The sequence below is a fragment of the Vicia villosa genome, linkage group LG6 (genome assembly GCF_029867415.1).
Source record: "Vicia villosa cultivar HV-30 ecotype Madison, WI linkage group LG6, Vvil1.0, whole genome shotgun sequence".
Taxonomy (NCBI): domain Eukaryota; kingdom Viridiplantae; phylum Streptophyta; class Magnoliopsida; order Fabales; family Fabaceae; genus Vicia; species Vicia villosa.
The window spans coordinates 116,559,804-116,585,635 of NC_081185.1; the positions used below are offsets into that span (position 1 = coordinate 116,559,804).

Consider the following 25,832-nt stretch of genomic DNA (forward strand, 5'->3'; position numbering starts at 1 on the left):
CAACCAATCTCCTATATCACCCTGAGCAGGGTAAAGACTGTCTCAAATTAAGTAGGAGTTTGACACTTGGATCCATAGAAGTATCAGTTGATTTTACGCTTAATAAACATTTTCCCTCCAAAATATCCATAACGATCCTCTTAAAATTACCAAACCATCTTTAGGTTAGGACACTTCAAACCATCGTTAGATTGGGCTACCACAATAGCGAGAAGAAGTTTAACTGATTCCATCTTGGATATCGACGAGAAAGTATTACTATAATCAAACCCAAAAATGTGAGTGTATTCTTTGGCTACCAAACGAGCTTTACATTTGAAACTATGTCTATAGTTTAAGAAGACTTGGATGACCCAATTGAGCTGGTTTTTGTAGTTTGGGAAGACAAGGACGGACACAACTCACAATGTAAATTAGACAACTTGTTTAAACCTAACACCGATTTTTGACACGATTGACAATGTGAAGTAGTAAGTAGAGAATCTCCAGTTGAACATGTCTTAGATGACACAAATAGGTAGTAATGTCATTTAGACTCACATCTGACGCCAATCGTCTGTCTCGAACTCCGGTCCCTCAGGATAACATTATCATATAGAATCATGAGAATAGGTTCAACGTCTGACTGGAAGTATATTAAATGAACAACTAGATACATAGAGAACAAAAACAACTAAGAGAAAGGGTAAAACTTAAACAGTGATAATCCTTTCAGGTTTGAGAACTATTGAAAGAAGTTATAGTATGTAAAAAATTGAAGGTAGAGAAGAAAGAGAAAAGACGTTTATATTAACATGATCATATGCACCATAATCAAGAACTCAAGGGCAAAAAAAAAAGATGATTGAGAGAGAAAAACATATGAATTACTGATGTACACAACCAAAGCAGTAGAACTAGAGTTCTAATTACTCTGACACATAAAATCTTCATACCTTGGTGTAGATCTATGAGGAGAAGGTGTGGTCTGAAAAATGTTTGAATGACCAACTTGCATCGCACTCACCTAACGTGGAGGTCATCCATGCAACTTCCAACAACGATTAATAGTATATCCAAGTTGGTTACAGTAGTTAGACATGGAACGCAATTTGGAGTTAGAAGACCCTCCTTAAAATCAATTCTTATTGTTGCCAACTAACACAAGGGAAACATTGTCACTAGTTGTAAGAGGAGATAAGATACTCAAGTGAATGCTTTAAAACTATCCTAAGAAGTTATAAGAGGAGATAAGAGACTCAAGAGAATGCTTTGAAACTATCCTTAGAAGGATTGCAAAGGTAATATGCATATCTGGAATAGTGGAAAAATCCAAAATCTAATAATGAATGATAGAGTACTCTTGAGAGAAATCATTAATAGCAATGAGCATGAAGGTGTTGTGTAGTGCTTTCGACAGGAGGTAGGAGTTTATTAACACGTGAAATGCAAAATAAACAGACTTGAATCCTCTCCATCAATATTCTCTCCTTCCTCTCTATCTCTCTTAATTTCACTCTCACTCATCATTAAAAAGCATATAATAATCAAGAGGGATTATGAAATTAAGAGAGAGATAGAGAAGAAGAGGGAAGAAGAGAATATTGATGGAGAGGTTCCAAAGTAGAAATAAACATTACCAATATATGTTGGCATAGACCTCTATATCCTTTTCAAAATAATAATAATAATAATATTAAAAAATAAGTGCCAAACCCCATAAAGACATTCAGTGTCATTAGTGTAGAGTTTTTTCATATGCTTCCAAATTGATTCACACGTGACATTAAAGACATAAAATCAATTTAATATCAGGGTAAATGGTGGACTTGATAACACTAATTTGATGTTAGAAGCCTAACTATCTTAATTAGAACCATTCAACCTCTCTATAAAGAATGGAGAGATGACATAGTTGGTGAAAATACTCTTCCAACCAGAAGATTCTCCAATAGCAGCCATGAGTATCCGAAGAGAGAAAAATAACGCACGAACGGATGAAAAAACAGGGGATATTTGAACAGGTACAAAAAATTTTGTGAATGAAGCTCATGCTGCGGCAATGTGCACAATAGGAGGCTGATTTAACGAGTTGAATCTATGATCCGGTAATATTTATTCAGCACATGACAGTATTACAAAAGCAAGAAAGTTGATTAATTGAACAAAGTTTGCAGCTGCAACTAGCACTATAATTGGCCATTCAATGAGATATTCTACTTTGTACTCAAATGTCAACATAATTGCAATTTGTAGTACTCATCATAATAGACATTTGTGAGTACAAAATATATCATACAAATATATTTGGTCCATTATCCCCAAGCCACTGTATAACTCATTGCTTCAATGTGCCTCATGAGCACATTGCCTTCTCCACCAGTTCCTGTAATTCTCCATTCTTATATGCCTCTGTAGCGAAAAAAAACAAAGTGAGATTACAATAAAAGTCTGATCTGATGCTAAAAAGATAAACTTAATAATTGATTCTTATGCAGTTAATAGTAACAACAACCAGTAAACATATGAAAGCTAGAGGACATAAACGAAAAGTAACAACTTTATGTTTTTGTTTCTTCCAACTTTTATGAATCAATTACAAGGGGGCGAGATATATACATGTAATATTTCCATTAGTTTTAACATGATAATCACCAGCAGCAACTTGATTAGCATGTTTCGGAGTTCAAATGTAAAACATTGAAATTTATCATAACTCTTTCATATTAACTTATTTACTCTGGCTCACTTATTTACAATTACCAATTTGCTATTCCTGTTGGCTCATGTTCAAATGATTCCATCAGTGAACCAAGCCAAATTAAACAAGTATAAGAGGAAACAAGTTAAACACATGTTAATATTATCATCAATTCATCATGAATCTATTAAACCAATATTGCAGCAAACAAAGATAGAGGCAAAATCATAATCAGCTACGAAGCATCAGCCCAAAGATACACACACCAGATATGACACCAATTCAAACGCGCACCAACACATGTAATAGTTCGCCAAATGAAAATGATTGAATGTGAACTAATGTATTGGTCTAGAGTCGATACCAAACACGTCTTCAATATGAAAAGGACATACCAACAGTGATATCACATCCACCAAAAAACTCTCCATCAATATAGAGCTGAGGAAAGGTAGGCCAACTGCTATACTCCTTAAGTCCCTGGCGCACCATATCATTATCCAATATGTTGACAGTTTCAAAAGAAGCATTCATAGACTTCAAAATTTGCACCACTGTATTAGAAAATCCACACTGTGGAAAATCCTTAGTACCCTTCATAAACAAAACTATTTTGCTTGAAGTAACAACTTTATCCAACGTGCTCTTCAATTCAGGAGTCAAAGCTGAAACAAAATCAAAATCAGAAAAAACCCAAATTGTATATATTCATATTCTTATCTATAAAGCTGTAAAAAGTGAAAATTGAATTGAATTAGAGAAAACCCTAAGGGGTTAAGATAAATTGAAGGTGAAATTGATATGGGGAAAAGTAAAGGTTGTGACTTTATAGTGATTAAGTGAAAACCCATGAAAGGGAAAAGAGAGTGGAAGTACCAGAGCAGCGAATTGTGGTGGAAGAACGTTTGAGGTGTGGTTTGGGTTGGGAATGGAAAACGGTGGTTTGAGTGAGAAGAGGAGATGAACGAGGTGGTAGAGACAGTGACGAGGTTGTTGTTGTTGTTGTTCCAGAAACGTGGGAGTGGAAGCATGATGTTGTTGGGTGGAATTGTAGCTGCAAAGAAATTGGCTTAACGCACGAACTGATAGACATGTTTGTTTGGTTTCTGAGTTCTAACTTTCACTCACAATTCTCTTCCAACAAATATTGTCTCTTGTTTGATTTCTCCGATTGTTAATCTTATTTTATTTCTTTGATTTAAATATACCTTTCCAAATTCCAACCACAATATTAAAATTTAATTCTCTTTTGATAAAATAAAATATTTTAATTGATTCTCAAATGTTAATAATATAAAACTCATATTTTGTCTAGTAGAGAAAACTTATACTTCTATTTTTTTTAATAAACTATTTGTATCTAACGGATTTCAATAATTTGAATGTATTCTATATTAATTTTGACGTCAAATAAGAAATTGGTGGTAGGTTTGTGAAACCCATAGTAAAATATTTCTAATAAGACAATATAAGTCATCAGTGGATAGAGAGAAATATACCTCTAAAATTAGTATTTCAATGTCCAAATCAATAAATTTGGAGAGAAAAAATTTACAAGTGTGTAATATGAATCGTACTTTGGTGAATGTGACACCTTGTGTGTGGATTGTTAGATGAATTCTAACGGTTGAGATGAGAGTGGTGTGCGACTCCTTAGTGAGGGTGCACCTATTCGTCGGTCTGAGCGTGCATAGCTTTTGATTGCGTCTTCATATTTGGGTTGACCTTGTTGGATCGTTCGATCGGTCCAGAGTAGTTGTTCCAAAGTCCTTGATATCAAATCAAGAAGATTCACTGCATTTGATTTGTAATGACAAAAAAGAAGAAAAATTACATGTTTCAAAATCAAAACTCCTTAAATTTATAAGGACTAATCTTTAAATATAAATAAATTGTTAAGTTATTGAAGAAAAATTTGGTGTTAAAACTAAGATTATTTTAGTAATCTCTTATATTTATTCAACTTTATATGCTTATTAAATTTGGTTTTAATGCTAATTGGAGATTTTGAATGTATGCTTATGTGTTTTCAAGAATTTTGTAGCCTTGATTAATAGTTGTTTGACTAAAAAAGCATCCAAAGTGGTAGAAGAAAGGTCAACCCTTCACTCATTTCCTTTTCTGCTTGTGGCCGAAGGCCTGAGTAAGTTGCTCACTAAGGTTGTGAATATGAGCCTTTTTTCGACCTTAGTGTGGGCTATTTGGATTAAGTATCTTCCATCTTCAATATGTGGATGAATGATTACTTTTCTAGATATTTCGGTGGATAATATTTGAGTGATTAAGACAATTATTAGGGGTTTTGAGTTAGGTTTGGGTCATCTAGTGAATTCCTCTAAGAACATTCTCACAAGGGTCAAGGTAGATCTTGCATGTTTGGATTACCTGATGATTTTTTTATTGTATGTTTGAGACTCTTCCCTTCAAATCCTTACTTTTCCTCTAAGTGGGAACCTCTAGTTAGCCTAATTTCTGGTCAATTATTCTGGTAGAGACATAAATATGTAAGTCTGAAGAGAGGTGGTCTTACATAACTTTATTTTAAATGATATCCCTATCTTCTTATTGTTTTTTTTCCTCTAAAAATTGCTCTCAAATTTTGGAAAAAGAATGTAAGGATTTAAAGGAGATTTTTGGGGGGTGGGTTCAATGGTGATTATAAGATTTCTTGGGTCAAGTGGTATGGTGTTGGTGAGTCTTATCATTTTCTAAATTTGGGTGTTTGAGATCTTTCCCTTGTTAATTTGGTTCTTTTGGCCAGGTAGAGTTGCCAACTTTCGCCTAACATCCACATGGTGGAAAGGAGTACCTTTTCTTGGTTATGGACTCTTCTAATTGCTTTGTGACCTTCCTTAGGAAGAAAGTGGGATCCAACTTTCTTATATCCTTCTGGGAGGATTCTTGGATCGGTTTCATTGCGTTTTAAAGTTTGGTTTCCTAAGCTTTTTAGTATATTTGATCAACAAGGTTCATCCTTTGGAGAGATGGTGATGCGTGATAATGAGAATTTAACTTGGGAGTTCAAGTGGAAGAGAACATTTTTTATTTACCAACATGTGATGGTGAACAAACTCATGGTAGGTCTTAAGATTGTCACCCTACCAATAAAATCTGATACATAGGGCGGTGTCATTTAAAATATGGCATCTTTTTGTGTTGCTTATGCTTATCTCTCGTCAAGTGTGATTGTCCTTCTAAGATCCCACCCAACCATGTGGACTTGGTTATATCTCTTATTCAGATTAATTGGGCCCATCTAAAGTAGTTGTTTTCTTCTGAAAACTTCTTTAAGATAAGTTCCCTACTAGAGAGAATCTCTTTAAGTAGGGTGTCTTAAAGGTCTAGAGGGTGCTCTTTGTCCGCTATGTAGAGGGTCAACTGAATGTGTTTTCTGTGTGTTTGTGACATGTGACATGTTACATGGCAATAGTATTCTAGTATATGATCTTTAGGTTGTTAGGGTAGTGTTTAATGATTCATAGGGATCTTCATAGGCCAGTGTTTATAATCTTGCATGTTGATGTGTCGTCAATCTGAAATTTTCGAAATGATATAGTGTGTACAAGTTTCTTTACTAATTAAAAGTATGTGATAAATACAAGTATTTTCCAAGCTTGTAAATGGTATCTTGGTAGACAAGCATGTAACTATTGCGCTTTCTCTAATTGGCTTGAGAATTTTATTCTCTAAGTCAATAGTGAGCATAGTAGTTATGACTATTAGTAAAATCCTAAAGTCACACATTGATTGGAGATACAACATTGAAATAATAGTTTATATAGAGTGACACTCCTCACCTTACCAATCGATTTTGTAAAGATGAGTTAGGTCAAACTCTAGTAATGACCATGTGGTTGGATTTTCTTGGTGATACCTCTAAAAGACTCTTTTATATCGATGGTGATTCAGACGAGCTGAAATCTAGCTTTTCCCTCAATTTTATGCGCATGTTTTTCTTTTTGTTGGTTCAATTGTGTTAATTTGTCTTTTGATAGGTTGTTTTTTGTTTTTCCTTATTTATTTGTGCGGTTTGTATTATTCTCTTATTTAGGTACAACTTTTACCTATCTAAACTATCGCTTAGTTTCTTTATCATTTAATTAATGTTTAAGATCAATTTATTTATAAGAATTAATTATTTTTTTCACTGTTTCTTTTGTTCTTCTTTTATAAAACTTAGGTAGTAATAATTTTTTTAATTCTGTCTACAAATTTTGATTTATTATTTTCATGATTAAATTTTGGTTGAATAAAATATAATGCTCATTCAATATCTCAGACACATTCTTCCATTCAGTTTTATATATATATATATATATATATATATATATATATATATATATATATATATATATATATATATATATATATATATATATATATATATATATATATATATATATATATATATATATATATATATATATATATACTTAATTAAAGAAAATAAATTATTGATCTTCATCTATTGAAATGTCAATCCCCATCAATGACAGTTCTTCCCAAAGTAAATCAACATTCTTGAAATGGACTCCCTTGATCCCAACTTCAGTTGCTGCCTCCACATTTGTTGGCCTGAGAGAACACAATAACTATATAATAAATCACACACACACAATCGCTAAGATTTCACACAAGCACGAGTGTATGTATTATTCATAAATTAAAACCTGTCATCTATGAAAATACAATATGCTGGATCAACTTTAAGATGCTTCAAAACTTCTATATAGAATTCAATATCTGGTTTCCTTTTTCCTGTAACACAATTAAATAGAGTTTATAATGTTAAATAAATACATATTAAATTAATGATTAATAAATATAGCGAGTGTCCCGGGGGCACTCTTTAAGATTTCCATATAAAAAAAATATTCTTTAAATAAATTAATAAATTCAATTTTCAATCCATTGAATACACTTTTTTTAATGAAACAGACATTTTTTGTCATTAAAATAAGTCAATTATTTCTATTTGTAATGTATTAAATACAAGTATATTTAACAAAATATTCCTTTTTTAGACTCTTAACCAGTGCTCCGGGGCACTCGTTAGCATTTCCCATAAATATATACTATGTATATTTAAATAGGTAAATTCTTAGGTACCCAAGATAAAGGAAATTGATTTAGATTTTAAATTTATTTTAAAATTAAATAATTGCAAAAAAAAATTGGTATTTATTAGAGTTTGACCTAACTCATCCTTACAAAACCGGTTGATAAGGTGAGGAGTATTCCTCTCTATATACTCTTTCAATGCTCTATCTCCAATCAATGTGGGACTTTAAGATCTTCTTAATAGAATTGAATAATAGCATTTGATTGGACAAGGGTAATGGTACCCAACTAAACTCAAAGGTACCAGAGTAATTACCATTTAAATAATTGAAATTGTTGTTAATATAGAGTTTAAAATTGTGGTTAATTGTATTATATATGTTGATAGTAAATGAGTTCTTGACACTTGATTATATTCCTTAAACATGTGTAGAGTATAATTAACAATAAAAAATGTAATAAAAGAACTCCATTATTTTTCTAACTACTGATCTAGTGGTCAACACTTTCTCAAATAACTATTTGAAAAGATAAGTCTTTTATTTTTTCCACTAGAATATATAATACTAATAATGAAACAATTATGAGAGAGAGATATAATGTGTTATACCATGTGCACAAGAACAAAATGTCCAAGATAAATATTTTGATAGCTTTAACTTGTCTTCGACCAATTGGTACCTACAAATACAAATATAGAACATTCTATAGAATGCCATGAAAAGCAAAACAGAAATCACAATATAAAGTTTTGTCTTACCATATAGGATAATTAGTAAAAGCATGCATTTCAAAGTTATTTTTCTTTAAGGCTAGAAGCAATTGTTCAATCCCTTCTATGTATGAATATCCATTTCTCAAACATGTTTTAAGGCCTGTCATAGAAATGATAGAATAAAAAACAAGCAAGTAAGAATGAAAAGTGATTTTAGACTATAAGTAATATGATTGAGACAAACCTTCTAAGTCCAAATCCCTTCCATCCTTGAAAAAAATTCTTGCTAGCTCCATCTAAAAGAAAGTGAGACGGATTAATAAGAAAACTATCCATGCTAAATGAAGATAGTAATATCAAGTTTTACCTCATCAATGAGACCCTTTTCGAATTGAAACCACGCGGTCGGGTGTTTGGAATCTATGAGTTCGTTGAAAGACATACCGAAGAAAGAAGGGATGTGTTTGTAGAAAGGGTCGCGGACAAAGTCCATGATATCGAATAGAAGAATTGGAAGTTTTCTGTTTGTGTTTTTGGGAAATGATGATGACATGTTTATGGTTGAATTTGAAAGTGAATGTCTTGTTGTTGGTCGTGTTGTATGTGTTTTGTGGATTGAGAATGGAGTGAATTGTACTCCAACACTTGGTAACACCATTTTTGCTATTGTTTTCATGTATGAAACTTTCTAGTTCTAGTTCTTGTAGAAGAGAGTCCAAAGAGGAACATGGGCATGGTATATATAAATATAAGAAAAGTTCCAATACTTCATCCAATGAGTTTGTTTATTATATGAACATGAGATTAGACAAGATGTGGTGTGATACACAGATATATTTATAAAGTTCATACACATGATCTGCGTTTTCAATAAACAAAGGAGCAAATGTGTTTCATTTATACAAAAGGGGACAATGAACATGGGCATCCACGAGGTCTATGTTTGGAATTTTATCCTACATAATAATTTGTTTTATCGCGATCTATTGTTATAATCTGACGACTAAAAATTAGAAGACTCGAACATTATTTATCTAGGCAAGAACATACGTACGAGAATAAGATAAAGAATTTTAATCCCATCAATCTCATCTCATATGTTAATTTTATCTTCATTTATCGTCATTATAACTTAGTTTGATAAACAAACATCTTTTTCAAACACTTTTTTTAAAATCATAAAGTTGTTGAATGATTTTAATATCACACAAGTCCTTTGGTTACGATAACATAAAAATACTTACTTTTATTCAACCAACATGATGCATGCAATGTGATTCCTTAAATGATTCTAGTTAAATTCTATTAGGTTTCATTAGATAAAAATTACCTAAGCTACATTAGGTTACTTCTTTTGTTTTAATTATTTTGCATTTGGGTTCCATTAGGTTACATCCGATAAAAATTACTTAAGCTACATTAGGTTACTTCTATTGTTTGAATCATTTTGCATTTGGGTTGTAGAGTGTCTGATGGGGTTTCTCACTTATATAAGAAAATTTGGATTTCAAAATTCGAACCCTAATACAGATGATAAAGTTCATATTTTTTATGCTTGTTACTTTTTTTGTCATTTGTTTGTGTTTGCTATTGATATGTCTTTATTGATATGTCTTGTCTTGTGTGATTATAGAAAATTAGTTAAAGAACAACCAAGGTTAGCACTGCATTTTTGTTTGTGTTAGAAAATTAGTTAAAGAACAACCAACATACTTTTTTATTTTGGTTAGCACTGACATTTTTGTGGACAAAAGTGCGACCTATGTCGATGTTGATTACCTTAAATACTTCATGGAATTGGAGAGTATTCACGAGTCAAATTGAGAAGCAACTTGTTAGGTTTATATGTACTCCAAGTTAACTGGAGATAGTAAATGGAAGACGAGGCAATTGTCTATTTCAAATAATTGATTTACATATCATTTATTAATTTCATACCACTTGTTCAACATCCTTACTGATATTTTATTTGAACTATTTTCATACATGGATCCTCTAGCATTTCCTAGGTATTACCAGTTGGGAATATGTTTCTGACACTGAATTGCCACATGTGTGCTCAATTAACCCACTTAGGGGGAATTTGCCTATTGAGCCGTACAAACTTACTCTTAACCGTATTTTGGCCGATGATATCTGCTTCTCACTATATGAAGCGCACTGCCAACACGGCCTATGGAGGTGATATGTTGATACTTTAGATGGAAGCCATGTAGGTATTGACATATGTATCCACATCTACTTGAGAGAGTACTACAACAGTTCGGATATCTATAGGGTATACCTAGGGACCCCACAACTGCTGCTCTTGCCACCATTCTTCGTGAAGATGTTGATGGGATAATTGCAGGCTGCCATGAGCATTTGGTGCTAGAGGATGTATGTAAGATGTCAGCTCTTTGTGCATGAAGTACAATACATGAATACATTCAATGGTTTTATAGAGTGTCTCATCCTTATATTACACTAGTGCTAGAAGAAGATCTCCCTATGTCCGCTCATCAGGAGCTATTATAAGAGAAACAAGCTAGTGCAGACCATGTTGTGGATGTATTGTCTATATGTCACCATATTGTTGCCATTAGTTTCGGGGACTTCCTTATTTTGAAGTTCATTTACTCTTAAAGTTTTAGAACCTAAATTTGGAGCTTTAAAGTTAGCCCTAATTTTAAAAAGCCCATGAATTGACCTTCAGAAGTCATTTTAACAAAGCTCAATAGCATGATATGAATTGAATATACAATTAGGAGTTTGATTTATGCCTTTTCACCATGTAAAAGAAATTGTTGTATTTAGAGAAATAAATAAATAAAAAGTTATTGATCTTCATCTGTTAAAATGTCAATCCCAATCAATGACAGTTCTTCTCGCAGTAAATCGACATTCTTGAAATGTACACCCTTGATCCCAACTTCAGCTGCTGCCTCCACATTTTTTTGTCTAAGAACACAATAACTATATAAATCACTCACACTTTAGCATAAACTAGTTCAATGACTATACAAACATGTGTAGAAAGATTAGAAACCTGTCATCTATGAAAATACAATCTGCTGGATCAACTTCAAGATGCCTCACAACTTCCATATAGAATTCACTATCTGGTTTCCTCTTTCCTGAAACACAATGAAAATGGCTCATAAATATTCAAATTTTGCATGGTAAAACGCATAGAGAAAGTAAGACGGCATACCATATGTGCACGAACAAAACGTCCAAGATAAATATTTTGATAGCTTTAACTTGTCTTCGATCAACTGGTACCTACGATACAGAACATTCTGTAGAACACCATGCAAAGTAAAATAGAAATCACAATGGAAAATCAAATGTCTTACCATATAGGATAGTTAGTAAAAGCATGCATCTCAAAGTTATTATTCTTTAAGGCTAGAAGCAATTGTTCAACCCCTTCTATGTATGAATAACCATTTTTCATACAAGCTTTAAGGCCTGTCATAGACATAGTAGAACACATGCAAGTCAGTAGCTATATCGAAATAGAGGGAGTTTGGAGAACTAAATTGGAAAATAAGGACTTGTTTGCAGTGTGAAACTAACTTATCTACATTAATCTTAATAACGGCCAAAAACATAACTACCATTTACAAAGTCTTGCATCATAACTAAACTCATGTTTATTCAAAGATGATATTAAGAGTTTTTACAGCAAAATTATAGTGAGTATTGGTACAGCAGGTAACAAAAAAGCAAAATCGTTTAAAAGGAAATTAGTGTAAGCCCAAAACTCGAACTGGATTGACAGAAGTTAGCTTCATGGTTTTTGTAACTTCCAACAGGAGATTGCCACTGAATAGCTGCCCATCACCATCTTGACCATTCTAATTATTCGTCTTGTACAACTTAACCGATGATTGAGAGGGTAAATAAAAGACTATCAGGGTGAAGGGGCTGGGTGGAATCAAGAATTGTGCAGCAAAGTGCATACTATTAATCTTGATACTGCTGCTGTGTTACTGAAGCAGAAATGCAGAAATTCTGCAGGTTTTAGTTTGGATCTCTATTTTGAGCAATAAAATTTACTTTTGCCTTTGCAAAAAATTCAGAACCATGACAACCTTTTCAGCTAAAGTGACAAAAAAACTAACATATTTTGTAGATATATAATAATCCAGAATTTCAATTCAGCTTCATAATTTGTAACTCCTTCAAATCAACTTCATATTTTAACCAAAATTTCAAATTATGCAAGCAGCAATTCTTAATAAAGTGAAAACTTTGATGCATTATATCAAACAAGTTATCTACGTATGATAAAGCTATTCTTATATCTGTTCAATTCATCACACATAAGGCAACAAAATCTGAGACAAACCTTCCAAATCAAAATCCCTTCCATCCTTAAAAAAAATTCTTGCTAGCTCCACCTACAAGAAAATGAGACTATCAACACATTCAGCTCAAATTCAACCATACCCAAATGCCCCAATTGCAATTTGGATTCATAATCCCTAATTCTAAATACCAATTTACTCCGGGATACAAAAAGTTTTGACCTTGATACAAAACATGAAAGAGGGTCTCTTCATGAAAGTTTGTTGCTTTATACCTCATCAATGAGACCCTTTTCGAATTGAATCCATGCGGCTGCGTGTTTGGAATCTATGAGTTCGTTGAAGGACATACCGAAGAACTCAGGGATGTCTTTGTAGAAAGGGTCACGAACAATGGTGTCCATGATATCGAATAGAAGAATTGGAAGTTTTTTGTTTGTGTTTTTGGGAAATGATGATGACATGTTTATGGTTGAATTTGAAAGTGAATGTGTTGTTGTTGGTCGTGTTGTATGTGTTCTGTGGATTGACGAGAATGGAGTGAATTGTACTCTAACACTTGGTAACAACATTTTTGCAATTGTTTTCATTTGTGGTGTGGATGAGTGTAATATACTAATATGGACCCTCGTTTCTTGTTTCTTGTCAAATAAAACAAGTCCGAAGAGGCGTGCCAACTAAGTATAAAATTAGAGACAAATATAATATATATTATATATTTCGGATAATATTGATTTAGTGCAACTTGACATGGTAAAACACTATGTGCACCTAGACATGGCAATAAAACCTAGACCCACGGGTACCCACCCGAACCCGTCCCGAAGTTGACGGGGAAAACCCGCTTTGACTGGGTTTGGGTTCGGGTTTGGGTTTTCCTCGATTAGAAAACATGGGGATGGGTCGGGTAATTGGGACACTTGTACCCACCCCGAACCCGCCCCGTTTATTTCAATATGTACATTATTATTTATATTTCAAAATTTATATTATTAAACATGTGGATAATGTTTTAATAATTTGATTTGTATTTATTATTTTAAATATTTGAAATATATGTATGAAATTTTTTGAGATTGTTTTATTTTGTTATTTATAATGTAATTTGATTTTTGAAAAAGTAAATATTTTTATTAAAAAAATTAATTTTACGAAATACATGGTGGCGGGGCGGGGATACCCGAACCCAACCCGAACCCGTTAAGGACGGGTTTGGATTTTAATTCTCCATTCTCGTTTGGGTTTGGGGCGGGTAACGGGGATTGATTAAGGATTCGGGTTTGGGTTTGGGAGAGGTAAAAACCGTCCCCGACCCGCCCCGTTGCCATGCCTATGTGCACCGTTGTACATGTACATCCCTACTTGGATAATGAGCCCTCTAATACGGTAGTGGGAGTTATGACAATTCACAACATCCTACCTTTTGTTATTAAGGAGAAATTCAAACTTTTGAGGGAGAGGTTACGGTGGTGGAACAAAACGGTTTTTGGGTGGGTTGATCTCAACATAGAAAAAGCGGTAACAGAGATAAATGGATGTGATGATTTGGTGATGGAAGCAGTGGAACCGTTGGATGAGCAAGTAATCAAAGATAGAGCAAAGGCAAGTAAGGATTTCTGGAAAAATTTACAGCGTCGCGAGAGTATTCTGAAGCAAAAATCAAGGGTGAGGTGGATTAAAGAGGGGGATCAGAACTCAAGGTTTTTCCATAACTCTTTGAAAATTAGAAGGAGGAGGAACACAATGGTGGGAGTGAATGTTTCGGAGGGAAGGGTTGAATCGGTTGAAAGGGTGAAGCAGGAGGTCCGAAGCTTTTTCGAGGATAAATATATTGAGTCTAGTTTACGGCGTCCCCGTTTGGAAGGTTTAGAATTTCCAATCCTATCTTCTACGGCGATACAGCAGCTGGAAGCTCCATTTTCAGTAGAGGAAGTGAAGGGTGTTGTGTGGGAATGTGATGGTGAGAAATGTCCAGGTCCTGATGGTTTAAATTTCAATTTTCTGAGGAAATGCTAGGGCATCATAGAGAAGGATGTGTTTGAATTCATCAACGAGTTTCATTGCAGAGCTAATCTTCCAAAAGCGATTTCTGCGTCTTTCACGGCCCTAATACCAAAGATAGACAATCCACAGAGGCGAGATGAGTATCGTCCTATTAGCTTGGTGACAAGTTTGTATAAAATTCTGGCTAAAGTATTGGCAAACAGGCTGAAAAAATGTATAGGGGTTCTTATTTCCAGTGTACAGACAGCGTTCGTTCCGGGCAGGCAGATTCAGGACGGGGTGTTGGTTTTGAACGAGATTATGGATTTAGCGACAAGATCAAGTCAGGACTGTTTTATTCTAAAGGTAGATTTTTTGATTTTGCGAAGGCGTATGACAATGTATCTTGGGATTTTCTAAACTACGTTATGAGGAGGAATGGTTTCGGGTAAAGGTGGATTAAATGGATTAATGCTAGCATCTGTCACAGCTCTATCTCTGTCTTGGTAAATGGAAGTCCAACGTCGGAGTTTTCAATGGATAAAGGTCTCAGACAAGGAGACCCTTTGTCACCATTTCTCTTTACTTTGGTGGCAGAGGGTTTGGCAAAAATGATGGATCAGGCTGTGCAGTTGGGACACTTCCAAGGGTTCAGAGTAAATAATGAGACAAGGCATCATCTTCTACAGTTCGCAGACGACACGGTAGTGTTGGGTGAAGGATCTTGGAGCAAACTTAGAAGTATCAAAGTTGTGTTAAGGGGTTTCGAATTGGTTTCTGGGATGTTTGTTAATCTTGGTAAAAGCAGCTTGTATGGGATTCATTTGGAGGAAGAGTTTCTTCACGCGGCGTCTTCCTTTCTATGTTGTGAAAGGGGAAGCATACCTTTTAATTTTTTAGGTATTCCGGTGGGGGCTAAGCATCGTACGAAGGCTGTTTGGGCGCCGGTGGTCAAGAAAATGAAAACAAGGTTGTGTCTGTGGAAGAGTAGGTTTTTGTCTATGGGGGAGGGTTACCTTAATAAATTTAGTGCTGAATTCAATCCCAATCTTTTATCTATCATTCTTTAAAATTCCAAAGGGTGTGTTAAAGGAACTTATCCGAATCCAGAGGGACTTTCTTTGGGGTAATGGGGAGGAAAGATCCGGGATAGTATGGGTCGGATGGGATGAAATATGTAAGAGCAAGATGGAAGGAGGGTTAGGAATAAGGTGCTTGCTATCAGCTAACGAATCGTTGTTATGCAAATGGAAGTGGAGGTTTCTCATTGAGGAGGATGTTATATGGCGGAGGTTACTCGTTCATAGATACGGGACTTTGGAGAAGTGTGTCTTCGGGGGATTGAACCTAGCAAATAACAGAAAATCTTCACTATGGTGGAGGGATGTAATGTCTGTGGGTTCTGTCGTGGCTACTGGTTCACATTGGTTTTTGGAATCTATTTCTTGCAGGTTCGAAAATGGGAGGAAAACATTGTTCTAGAAAATAAGATGGATTGGGGGAGCCCCTTTTTGCAGCCTCTTTTCAATTTTGTTCGAGGAAGTGACGAATCAAGATGCTACGGTATACGAGATGAGGAGTGATGTGAATTCCAGGTGGGTGTGGGATATAGGGGTTTCAATGGATAGTCTTGATGCAGGGGCCGAGGAGTAACTTGCTGAGTTAAACAACATACTGCGCTTCATTGCTCCAAATCCTGAAAGGAAGGATGAATTCATTTGGTTCCCTCAAGGGGAGGTTTCGTATACGGTTGATGGTGGATATGATGTGCTAAGACGGGTGGTTAGTCAACCGAGTTTAAATCCATCAGCCACTACGCCAAATTTGGCTTTTAGCAGCACCCCTACGAAAGCGCTTTTAGGAAAAGCGCTGGCATAGGCTTCGCTAAAGACAAAATTAAAAAACACGCTAAAAAAGCGCTCTAATAGTGGGGGGGTATGAAAGCGCTTTTAAGAAGCGCTCTGGTAGGGGGGGGTTATGAGAGCGCTTTTCAAAAGCGCTCTGGTAGGGGGGGGGGGGTACGAAAGCGCTTTACAAAAGCGCTCTGGTAGGTGGGGGGAACATGGGGGGAACGAAAGCGCTTTTCAAAAGCGCTCTGGTAGGGGTGTTTAATGAGAGCGCTTTTTGTCAAAAGCGCTGGTATAGCCCAGGCTATGAGAGCGCTTTCCAGAAGCGCTTTAGTAGCCTTATTACTAAAATTAAAACCAAAAACACGCTTCTACTGTTTCTCACTTTCTCACTTTCTCTCTTTCTTTTTCTCTCTGCACGCGAACCAGAAACCCCACCCCTCACCGTCGTCGGTCCTCCGTCAACCTTATCGGTCCTCCGTCAACCTTATCGGTCCTCCGTCCACCACCATCGCGCGAACTTCTTCTCCTCCGTCCACCACCATCGTTTCGTCTCCGTCTCTTCTCCTCTGGTAGCAACTTGCTTTGCGCCACCCAGGTATCACACTTCTCATAGCTTTTAACAAAACCCTAGATGTATCAATGTATCCTTGTGATTCTGAATTTGATGGAATGCTCTTTTCTTAAGGCCTTTGATATATATATATATATATACATAATATTTCTGTTAGCAATTGCCTAGTTCCAAAAACGTGTGATTTTAGGTGATAGGGTTTGTTCCAGAAACTTCTAAGTGATAGGGTCTGCTTGTATGGTTTTCACAAAATATAAATTTAACCTCTTCTTATCTTTTGAGTTCTGTTCCATAGAGAGGCTCTTATTCTTAATTTGTGGTCTCCATTTATGTCCTTAGCCTCTTCTTATCTTAGTACAATTGAAATTGTGAGTCTCTTGTTATCTTAGTAGAATTGAAATTGTGAGTAAAGTTTCTTGACTGTTGTATAAGATAGTGGAGGAGGTGCAATATTTCTCTACCAATGATGATATATGTAGTGGATTTTGAGGCATGTCGGTATATACATACGTGTAAAGGTATATAACTAGCTAGTGGCATAACCGATGCCCATCATATATTTGGGCATAAAACTGAATATAAATTAAATGATATAAAAATGAATATATAATAGTATCAGTATGAACATAATTAAAAATGAAACATCTCAAGTAGTGGTGTATTTAATTAACTGCATCGTGTGTCTTGTGTTAGTAGTGTTAGTAGTGGTGTATTTAATTAACTGCATCATGAGCTATTCACCCATTCTTATTATAATCATACATTGAATTGAATTTCTTGTATAGGTCTGACTGGATTGATAACTTTGGATCTCTTTGGAGCTCGTATCATTGACTCTGGTACTACATATTTAGGAGTATGTACACACATCAAACTATTGTTGATTTCCTTTGTTCAATCGATTTTGTCTTGGTGGTTACTAACTTTGTGAATTTGCTATAGGGGTAACTTGTGTATAGTGAAAGTTTGATCGTTTCCCAGCCTAGTTCGACGTTTGGCGTTTTCTTGAGTTCGGTAACATCCGAGGTAAATTTCTTTCTCAAATTACTGGTATTATGATGAATTTGTCTGAAATTGTGTGATTATATATGTTACGTTTTATTGCTTCGGATTCATTCCGTTTATACTTTGCGTTTTGACAGAAACACATTAGTTTTATGTGTTTAGAGAGTTAATATAGGAGGTACTTACTAACTTTGTGAATTGAATTCGCCATAGGGGTTACTTGTGAAGAGTGGAAGTTTGACCGTTGTTGTTTAGCTTAATTAAGACATGGATAAGACATGGATGAATTCAAACCGATTGTCGAAAGAGTACGAGAAAGGGGTATGGGAATTTGTTGAGTTTGCGGTTGCGAACTCCAAAGACCCGCTTCGAATGCCGTGTCCTTGCTTGGGTTGCTGTTATGCCGGGGGTAAGGTTGACGGGAATCAGTTGGGATCTCATTTACTACGGTTTGGAATTGATAGAAGTTATACATGTTGGACAATGCATGGTGAGAAAAGTACCGGGAATGCTGGGTCGAGGTGTAATAGGAAGTATGCTTCAAACGACGATTGCACAGACACATACGATTATGATCGAGTCGAAGAGATTGCAGAAGCGCTGGAAGAAGATCTAGCGGATTGTCCCAAAATGTTTGAGAGGTTGGTAAGCGATGCAGAGAAACCGTTGTATGATGGTTGTTCAAAATTCACAAGATTGTCTGCGGTGTTAAAGTTGTACAACTTAAAGGCGGACAAAATCAAACAACATCACCTGGATCGAAGTGCAGGTACATTACTTTTCACAAATTTGCTTATAATATTTATGCTACTTGGTAAAACAAGACAACTTATATAGAATCTTATTTGTTTTTCTATGTAGTGTCCGCTACAGCGTAACAGTTCAGACTGCGGATACTTTGTATTGAGGTTTATGAAAGAAATCATTCAGGCGAATCAATTAGAGATTCCTCCCACGGTATAAAGTTATAACTTAAGATAATTTCATATAATTTATTACATTTACCTAAATATATTATTCATATTATGTTTTTGTTTTATAGTACCTTGACGAATTCCGTGTTGCTGGGTACTCGAAGCTAAAGTTAGAAGAAATCAAAGAGGAATTGTGTCAATTTTATATTAAGCTATTTTTCATGCAGATTTGAACTATAATATTGTTGATTTTGTAATGATGTATATATATAATTTTGTAATGATGTATATATATAATTTTGGATATTATAATGGTATATATTAGTATATATATTGTCTTACTGATGGCTGAAATAATATAGTCGAAAATATATTACAGGTCGAAAATATATTACAGGTCGAAAATATTACAGGTCGAAAACATTACAGGTCGACTGGGAGGATTAAATTATAGGCTGCACATAAAAATACCTCATTTAGCAACTACAGCGCTTCTAAAAAGCTCTCTTAAAGGTCCACATACTAGAGCGCTTCTTAGTAAAAGCGCTGGCAAAGACCAGTAAAAAAGCAAAAAAAATTAAAAAACTACGCAGCATACAAAAGCGCTTTTGGAAAAGCGCTCTGGTAGGCCCCCCTATGAGAGCGCTTTTTCCAGAAAAAGCGCTCTCATAGGGGGGCCTACCAGAGCGCTTTTCCAAAAGCGCTTTTGTATGCTGCGTAATTTTTTAATTTTTTTTGCTTTTTTACTGGTCTTTGCCAGCGCTTTTACTAAGAAGCGCTCTTAAAGGGGGGTCTACCAGAGCGCTTTTTCCAGGAAAGCGCTCTTATAGGGGGTCCTACCAGAGCGCTTTTTCCAGGAAAGCGCTCTTAAAGGGGGGGTCTACCAGAGCGCTTTTAAAAGCGCTTTCGTAGCCTACGCCAGCGCTGGCTTTGGCAGCGCTTTAAAGCGCTGTTAAAGGCCAAAAAAAGCGCTGTGAAAGCCCTTGTACGGCGTAGTGAGCTCTGGAAGCCGTCAACTAGATCTGGAATACGCAGGTTCCTTCGAAGGTACAAGTGTTCGGTTGGAAATGTATTCAGGACAGAATTGCTACAAGGGATCAATTGGAAAAAAGAGGAATCTTGTCTAATAATATGTCAAATTTATGTGTTATGTGTAATGGTGATGGAGAATCGGTACTACACCTTCTAGTGTTGTGCCCTTTTGCAAAAACCGTATGGCAGCATGTGTGTTCATGGGCTAGTATTGTCCCCTTTCAAGCAGTTTCTCTTATTGATCATATGTTGCTTTTTTCTGCATCTGTCGAGAGGAGAGTCCCGGCGAATAAGAGGCTGTTGTTGTGGTTGGCAGCTATTTGGGCGATATGGGGTAGGCGTAATGCAGCAATTTTCAAAAACGAGGATGCAGTTGCTGTAGAGGTGTTTGATCAGATTCGGCTATCTTCGTGGCATTGGCAGATTATAGGTGCGAAAATAAAGGGCTCAACTAACTTTTATTTCTGGTGTCAAAACCCTCTGGAATCATTGTTAGGATAATACTGTTGTAATCGGGCGAGTACCCCTTGTACTCTGTTAATGTTTAATAAAATTCCATTGCTTATCAAAAAAAAGTATAATAATAAGTAGTTTTTTTGCCTTGTTCAAAAAAAATGTAATTAGATGGATAAAGATTTTTAGGACTACAATTTATGACATGTTGTAGATGGTGAGAAACGTTGGAAGCAAGATGAGTCAACAATCCGTGAAGTTCGAAATTAGTAATTAAACAAGAATATAAAGAATTTTGGAATATGGTAATGTAAATTCTATCTCAACTTATAGAAATTGATATTGTTAGGTTAGATATTATCATTGGAGTTTAAATCCTGATATTAACAATTGTGTGTAAGTTTCTAGTGATTATTATCACTTCGTTTACAAATCAGGTTGATGTGACATATAATATATCACATGTCACTTAGCACGAGGTTGATGTGAAATGAAAAGTTAACATTCTATGTTGGTGGAGAAGTCTTCATTTGCAACTTTCATGTGGATTAAGTTGCATTCCCAACGAAAGCCTATCCTTTCAATGTCTTTCGCTCATGTGTCGCCTTTAACGATGTTTCATATTCTTTTCGGACAATATTTGAAATTTATCAGATGTTGTTTCTTTTCGAGTAAGGCAAAACATTTTGTCCTTTTAATGGCTCATTGTGCTCATTTGAACAAATTCGATATGTAAGGGTGCTTATCTCTTTTTCTTCTCTAATTCTGTTTATACCTCTTCTTGACCATAATTTTATTATCTCTTCTTGATCAAAACATTCATTGTATAGGTGTTGGCCATCTCTTTTGAAAGATATAATTTTTTTTTCTTTTTTTTCCTCTGCTATGTTGTTTTTCATTTACAACTCGTATATCAGCATAAGCATGGTTGTCATTTGTGAACTGGAATTTGACAAGGGGTTGTGAAAGCAAGCGAAGTAGACTCAAGTTCTACCGACCTTCCAGCATTTCCAACCGTTGCTTCAAGGTCAAACTTTCAAACAGGCGACACTGGAACCACACATCCCTAGACTAGAGATGCTCTAAAGCTTCCAAAAAATCCAAGCTAATCGAGACGTTCAAGAAGTGAATGATTTTCTTAATAACGTATATAACTTAGTGCAACAGTAGAATGCACATCTCTTGAACGAGACACTGTTCAAGATTAAAGAGAAACTACAATATGCTCTACCTGGATACCACTCCGGGAGCAAAATAGCATAACATGATAATTGCAAAACCACACCGCAATGATCCCATTCATATCGCATCTTCGTGTTGAGCAGCTCCTATATCGCAAGATTTCCCCTATTCTGAGAATATCAATCTCTTCCACACCTTCTGAAGGACATCGTCCTTGAGGATCTACTCTGCGCTGCCTTCAGAGAGAAGACATGTCCGATATCGAAGTACAAGCATGGGCGGATTTACCGTACGGCCAGGGTGGGCCATTGCCCGGGCTCCACCTGGCCCAATTTTTTTTTTTTTTAAAGTTATGTTATTAAAATAAAGTTAAAAAATTTAGAAAAAAAAAAAAGAAAAAAGGGGAAAGAAAATGAAACAACACATAGAGGAAAACTGCTGAAACGCAAAAAGGGAAGAGAAAGAATTTGAAACCCCATAACAACGCCTTCCTCCGTCGTCTCGTCTCCCTCCCTCATCCGCCTTTCTTCCTCCTTCTGCCGCCTCCCTCCGTCGCTGCCCTGTCTCTCCCTCTGTCTCTTCGACTTCGTTGCCGACGCCGTCGTAATCGCAAATCAAATCTTCTGGTATAACAGTGTTTATGAAATTGCAGAAAGAAAATTTTATTATATTATTGAAATTGTTTGTGTTGATTTAGTTTTGAAATTGCAGAAAGAAAATTTTAGGTATTCAATTTGATTGCAAATTTGCAATTACAAACTTACTCTTGCTGTCTTGTAAGTTGTAAACAAAATAGTGGTAACAAAAAAAAATTGTTGTAGAAAGTAGTACAAACTTACTCTTGTTGTCTTGTATTCTGTCATTTTTTTTTTGTTTCTCTCAAGAATTTTCCTTGTTTGATCTTGCCTCAAGTAGCAGTATATTCTTCAATGGAGATGTAGTGAAATTCTATATATATGGGTCCCATCTTTGAAATGTACAATTCTATATGAATTTTTATTTTGCCACATAATGAATATGCATGTGGATATGGGTTGTAGTCTGCAATTTACTTTAACAAGTGGCTAGTCTAGTTGATTGATTTGTTTGTATTTTATTGCCTTTAATAAAACAAAACAAAAATATGTTTTTGTTGTACTACTAGCAAGTTCTTGGTTGGATTTCTTCTCACTTGTATCAATATTAATGGTTGGAAATAAAACAATGATGAATTGTGTATCTCCTTAAAGTAAGTTTATGGGAATATTGTTTTTGGTAAATTAAGTTTCATAAAAGGGTTTTTTTTTGTACATTAAGTTTCATAAATTAGTCCTAGTGTATTGTTTAAATTAGTTTTATTTGTTGATGCCTTTTTATTATAGATTTTTTAGGTTATTAATAAATTTATTAACTATTTTATCTTTTGTTCAGAGATGAGGAGATTTTTGGTTGATAGAGAAAATATGGAGAATGTGAATGTTGTGCAACCGGAAGTCGAATTAGAACCACCGCTTAATAATGTGGTTAATGAGTTTAATCCAAATGAGATTGTGCGTGATCCAGGTTGTAGGAAACAAATTAGTGAGTATGCTCCAGATATTCAAGACCAAGTGAGGAGGGCATATATATTGAAGGGTCCAATGCAACCAGATTTGTCAAGCTTTCCTCGTACTCAATTTGGAAGTGTTAAAAGAGCCTTTAGTAAATCATGGTATAAGAATTATACATGGATAGAATACAGTGAGATAAAGGATGCAGCTTATTATTTTTATTGTTTTCTATTTAAGCAATCCGGGAGGGCCGAGCACTTTGGTTTTGAAGTCTTCACTAAAAGCGGATATAAAGATTGGAAGCATGCATCTCAAGGCTTAAAAGGTCATGTTGGTAGTCATAATAGTTTGCACAACTCATGTGTCAAGCACTACGATGATTATAATAATCAAAGACAAAGTGTGACAAGTTTGCTAAAGCAACCAAGGAATCAGAAGAAATGTATAAGATTCGTTTGACTTGTTCTTTAGATTGCTCAAGATATCTCATAGCACAAGGAATGGCTTTCCGTGGCCATGATGAATCCTCTACTTCACTAAATAAGGGAAATTTTAGAGAGATGGTAGATTGGGTAAAATCTCAGAATGAACAAGTGAGGGATGCTTTTGACCGTGGTGGAAAAAATTGTACAGTGACTTGCGGAGACATTCAAAAGGAGCTTGCAATGTGTTGTGCACATGAAGTTACCAAGGTGATTATGGAAGAGCTTGGTGATAGACAATTCTCCGTGCTTATTGACGAGTCACGTGATATATCTGTCAAAGAGCAGATGGCAGTGATGTTGAGGTTAGTAGTTGAATTTTCCAATTTCTAATTTTCCTTACCTATTATTCTCCATGCCGCCTAGGAAACTGGTTGAATTTGTTTTAGGTTTGTGAATGACAAAGGGAATGTTGTTGAACGATTTATTGCTCTACATCATGTCACAGATACTTCATCTAAGTCATTAAAGGATGCTCTTTATGGTATTCTTGATAAGTACACGTTATCAATTTCAAGGATACGAGGGCAAGGATATGATGGAGCTTCAAATATGAGAGGTGAATTTAATGGTTTGCAAAGAAAAATTCTAGATGAAAACCCTTATGCTTTCTATGTCCATTGTTATGCTCACTGTTTACAATTGGTTGTTGTGTCTGTTACTAGTAGTTGCTCATCTATTCATGATTTCTTTGAGTACATTGCCTTGATTGTGAATACAACAAGTGCATCTTGTAAGAGGAGGGATGCTTTGACAGAGGCACAACACCAAGATATTTTAAATAAACTTGAGAGTTGTGAGATATCTAGAGGAAGGGGCTTGCACCAATCATCTAGTCTCACTAGACCCGGGGATACTAGATGGGGTTCACATCATACTACATTGCTTCGTTTGGATCAAATGTGGTCCTCCGTGTTAAAGGTGCTTAGTATGGTTGATGAAGATGGACGTGGACCATCTCAAGCAGCAGGTTTGATAGAAAAAATGGAGAGCTTTAAATTTGCTTTTATTTTGAGGTTAATGTTAAAGTTGTTTGGTATCACTAACGAGCTTTCAAATGTATTGCAAAGAAAAGATCTTAATATTGTGAATGCCATGGAATTAGTTGATGTTGTCAAAGCTCGGTTGGGCACAATGAGAGAGAGTGGTTGGAATAATTTTTTTGCCGATGTCCAAGGATTTTGTGTTGCTAAAAGTATTCCGGTACCAAATATGGATGACGAAATACCGGTTCGGGGTCGTTCAAGAGCAGAAGGGAGGACTATCACTAATCTTCATCATTATCGTGCAGAGATTTTTTATGTTGCTATTGATAAAATATGTGTGGAGATGGATCACCGCTTTAGTGAAGGAAGTAACATTATACTTGATTGCTTCTCATGTCTTGACCCCAAGAACTCTTTCTCCAAGTTTGATGTTGATAAGCTTGTTCGTCTTGCTGATATTTATCATGCCGACTTTTCTGATGATGACCGAGGAACGATTAGGGATCAACTTGAAACTTATGTGCTTCAAGTGAGAAGAAATGCTTCATTTTCCACTTGTGAAGATGTTCAAAGTTTGGCTATGAAGATGGTTCAAACTGAGAAACATTTGGTATTCCCATTGGTTTATAAACTTATTGAGATAGCTTTGATATTGCCGGTGTCGACAGCATCCGTTGAAAGAGCTTTTTCAGCAATGAAGATTATCAAGTCTAAATTGCGCAATAAGATCAACGATGTGTGGTTCAATGACTTGATGGTATGTTACACCGAGCGAGAGATATTCAAGTCACTTGATGATATTGATATTATTCGAACATTCACCGCAAAGAAGTCTCGGAAAGGACATTTGCCTCGGAATTTTATTTAACCCGCTATTGTAAGATTATGTTTATCTCTTTTATTTTAAACTATATTCTTGTTGGCCAATTGACGAGTCTCTTTTATTTTGATTGATGACTATTTATATATTATATATAATATAAATTTGCGGTATTTAAATTGTTGCCCAGGCTTTATAATTTTTCTGGCTCCGCCACTGAGTACAAGTTTTTTAATAAAAGAAGAAACCCTCTCTTCAGGCGTATCCTTGACAA

The 25,832-nt window shown here is 35.3% G+C and overlaps 3 protein-coding genes and 2 pseudogenes across 3 annotated transcripts; 2 read left to right on the forward strand and 3 right to left on the reverse strand.

Annotated features, from left to right (window-relative positions):
• Nucleotides 1–2,058: 2,058 nt before the first annotated feature.
• On the reverse strand, nt 2,059–3,857 carry LOC131612166 (uncharacterized). Its single transcript, XM_058883977.1, has 3 exons — nt 3,557–3,857; nt 3,076–3,345; nt 2,059–2,391 (listed from the first exon to the last, which is right to left on the reverse strand). Exons 1-3 carry the CDS (start codon nt 3,771–3,773, stop codon nt 2,336–2,338), a joined length of 543 nt encoding a protein of 180 aa, XP_058739960.1. The 5' UTR covers nt 3,774–3,857; the 3' UTR covers nt 2,059–2,335.
• Nucleotides 3,858–7,112: 3,255 nt separating this feature from the next.
• On the reverse strand, nt 7,113–9,132 carry LOC131612167 (flavin mononucleotide hydrolase 1, chloroplatic-like). Its single transcript, XM_058883978.1, has 6 exons — nt 8,824–9,132; nt 8,701–8,752; nt 8,502–8,616; nt 8,352–8,422; nt 7,351–7,438; nt 7,113–7,255 (listed from the first exon to the last, which is right to left on the reverse strand). Exons 1-6 carry the CDS (start codon nt 9,130–9,132, stop codon nt 7,132–7,134), a joined length of 759 nt encoding a protein of 252 aa, XP_058739961.1. The 3' UTR covers nt 7,113–7,131.
• Nucleotides 9,133–11,183: 2,051 nt separating this feature from the next.
• On the reverse strand, nt 11,184–13,389 carry LOC131612168 (flavin mononucleotide hydrolase 1, chloroplatic-like; annotated as a pseudogene).
• A 6,816-nt stretch (nt 13,390–20,205) lies between these two features.
• Nucleotides 20,206–20,829, forward strand: LOC131614473 (uncharacterized). Its single transcript, XM_058886048.1, has 2 exons — nt 20,206–20,536; nt 20,774–20,829. Exons 1-2 carry the CDS (start codon nt 20,206–20,208, stop codon nt 20,827–20,829), a joined length of 387 nt encoding a protein of 128 aa, XP_058742031.1.
• A 2,324-nt stretch (nt 20,830–23,153) lies between these two features.
• Nucleotides 23,154–25,606, forward strand: LOC131612169 (uncharacterized; annotated as a pseudogene).
• The last annotated feature ends 226 nt before the right edge of the window (nt 25,607–25,832 follow it).

Coding starts and splice junctions, on each gene's coding strand:
- LOC131612166 (XM_058883977.1), bottom strand. CDS start 3,773: ATGTCTATCAGTTCGTGCGTTAAGCCAATTTCTTTGCAGCTACAATTC. Junction 3,346..3,556: donor CACCACAATTCGCTGCTCTG/GTACTTCCACTC, acceptor ATTTTGTTTCAG/CTTTGACTCCTGAATTGAAG. Junction 2,392..3,075: donor TGGATGTGATATCACTGTTG/GTATGTCCTTTT, acceptor TTTTCGCTACAG/AGGCATATAAGAATGGAGAA.
- LOC131612167 (XM_058883978.1), bottom strand. CDS start 9,132: ATGAAAACAATAGCAAAAATGGTGTTACCAAGTGTTGGAGTACAATTC. Junction 8,753..8,823: donor AAAAGGGTCTCATTGATGAG/GTAAAACTTGAT, acceptor ACTTTCTTTTAG/ATGGAGCTAGCAAGAATTTT. Junction 8,423..8,501: donor TTTACTAATTATCCTATATG/GTAAGACAAAAC, acceptor TTGTATTTGTAG/GTACCAATTGGTCGAAGACA.
- LOC131614473 (XM_058886048.1), top strand. CDS start 20,206: ATGTCAAATTTATGTGTTATGTGTAATGGTGATGGAGAATCGGTACTA. Junction 20,537..20,773: donor GTGGCATTGGCAGATTATAG/GTGCGAAAATAA, acceptor GACATGTTGTAG/ATGGTGAGAAACGTTGGAAG.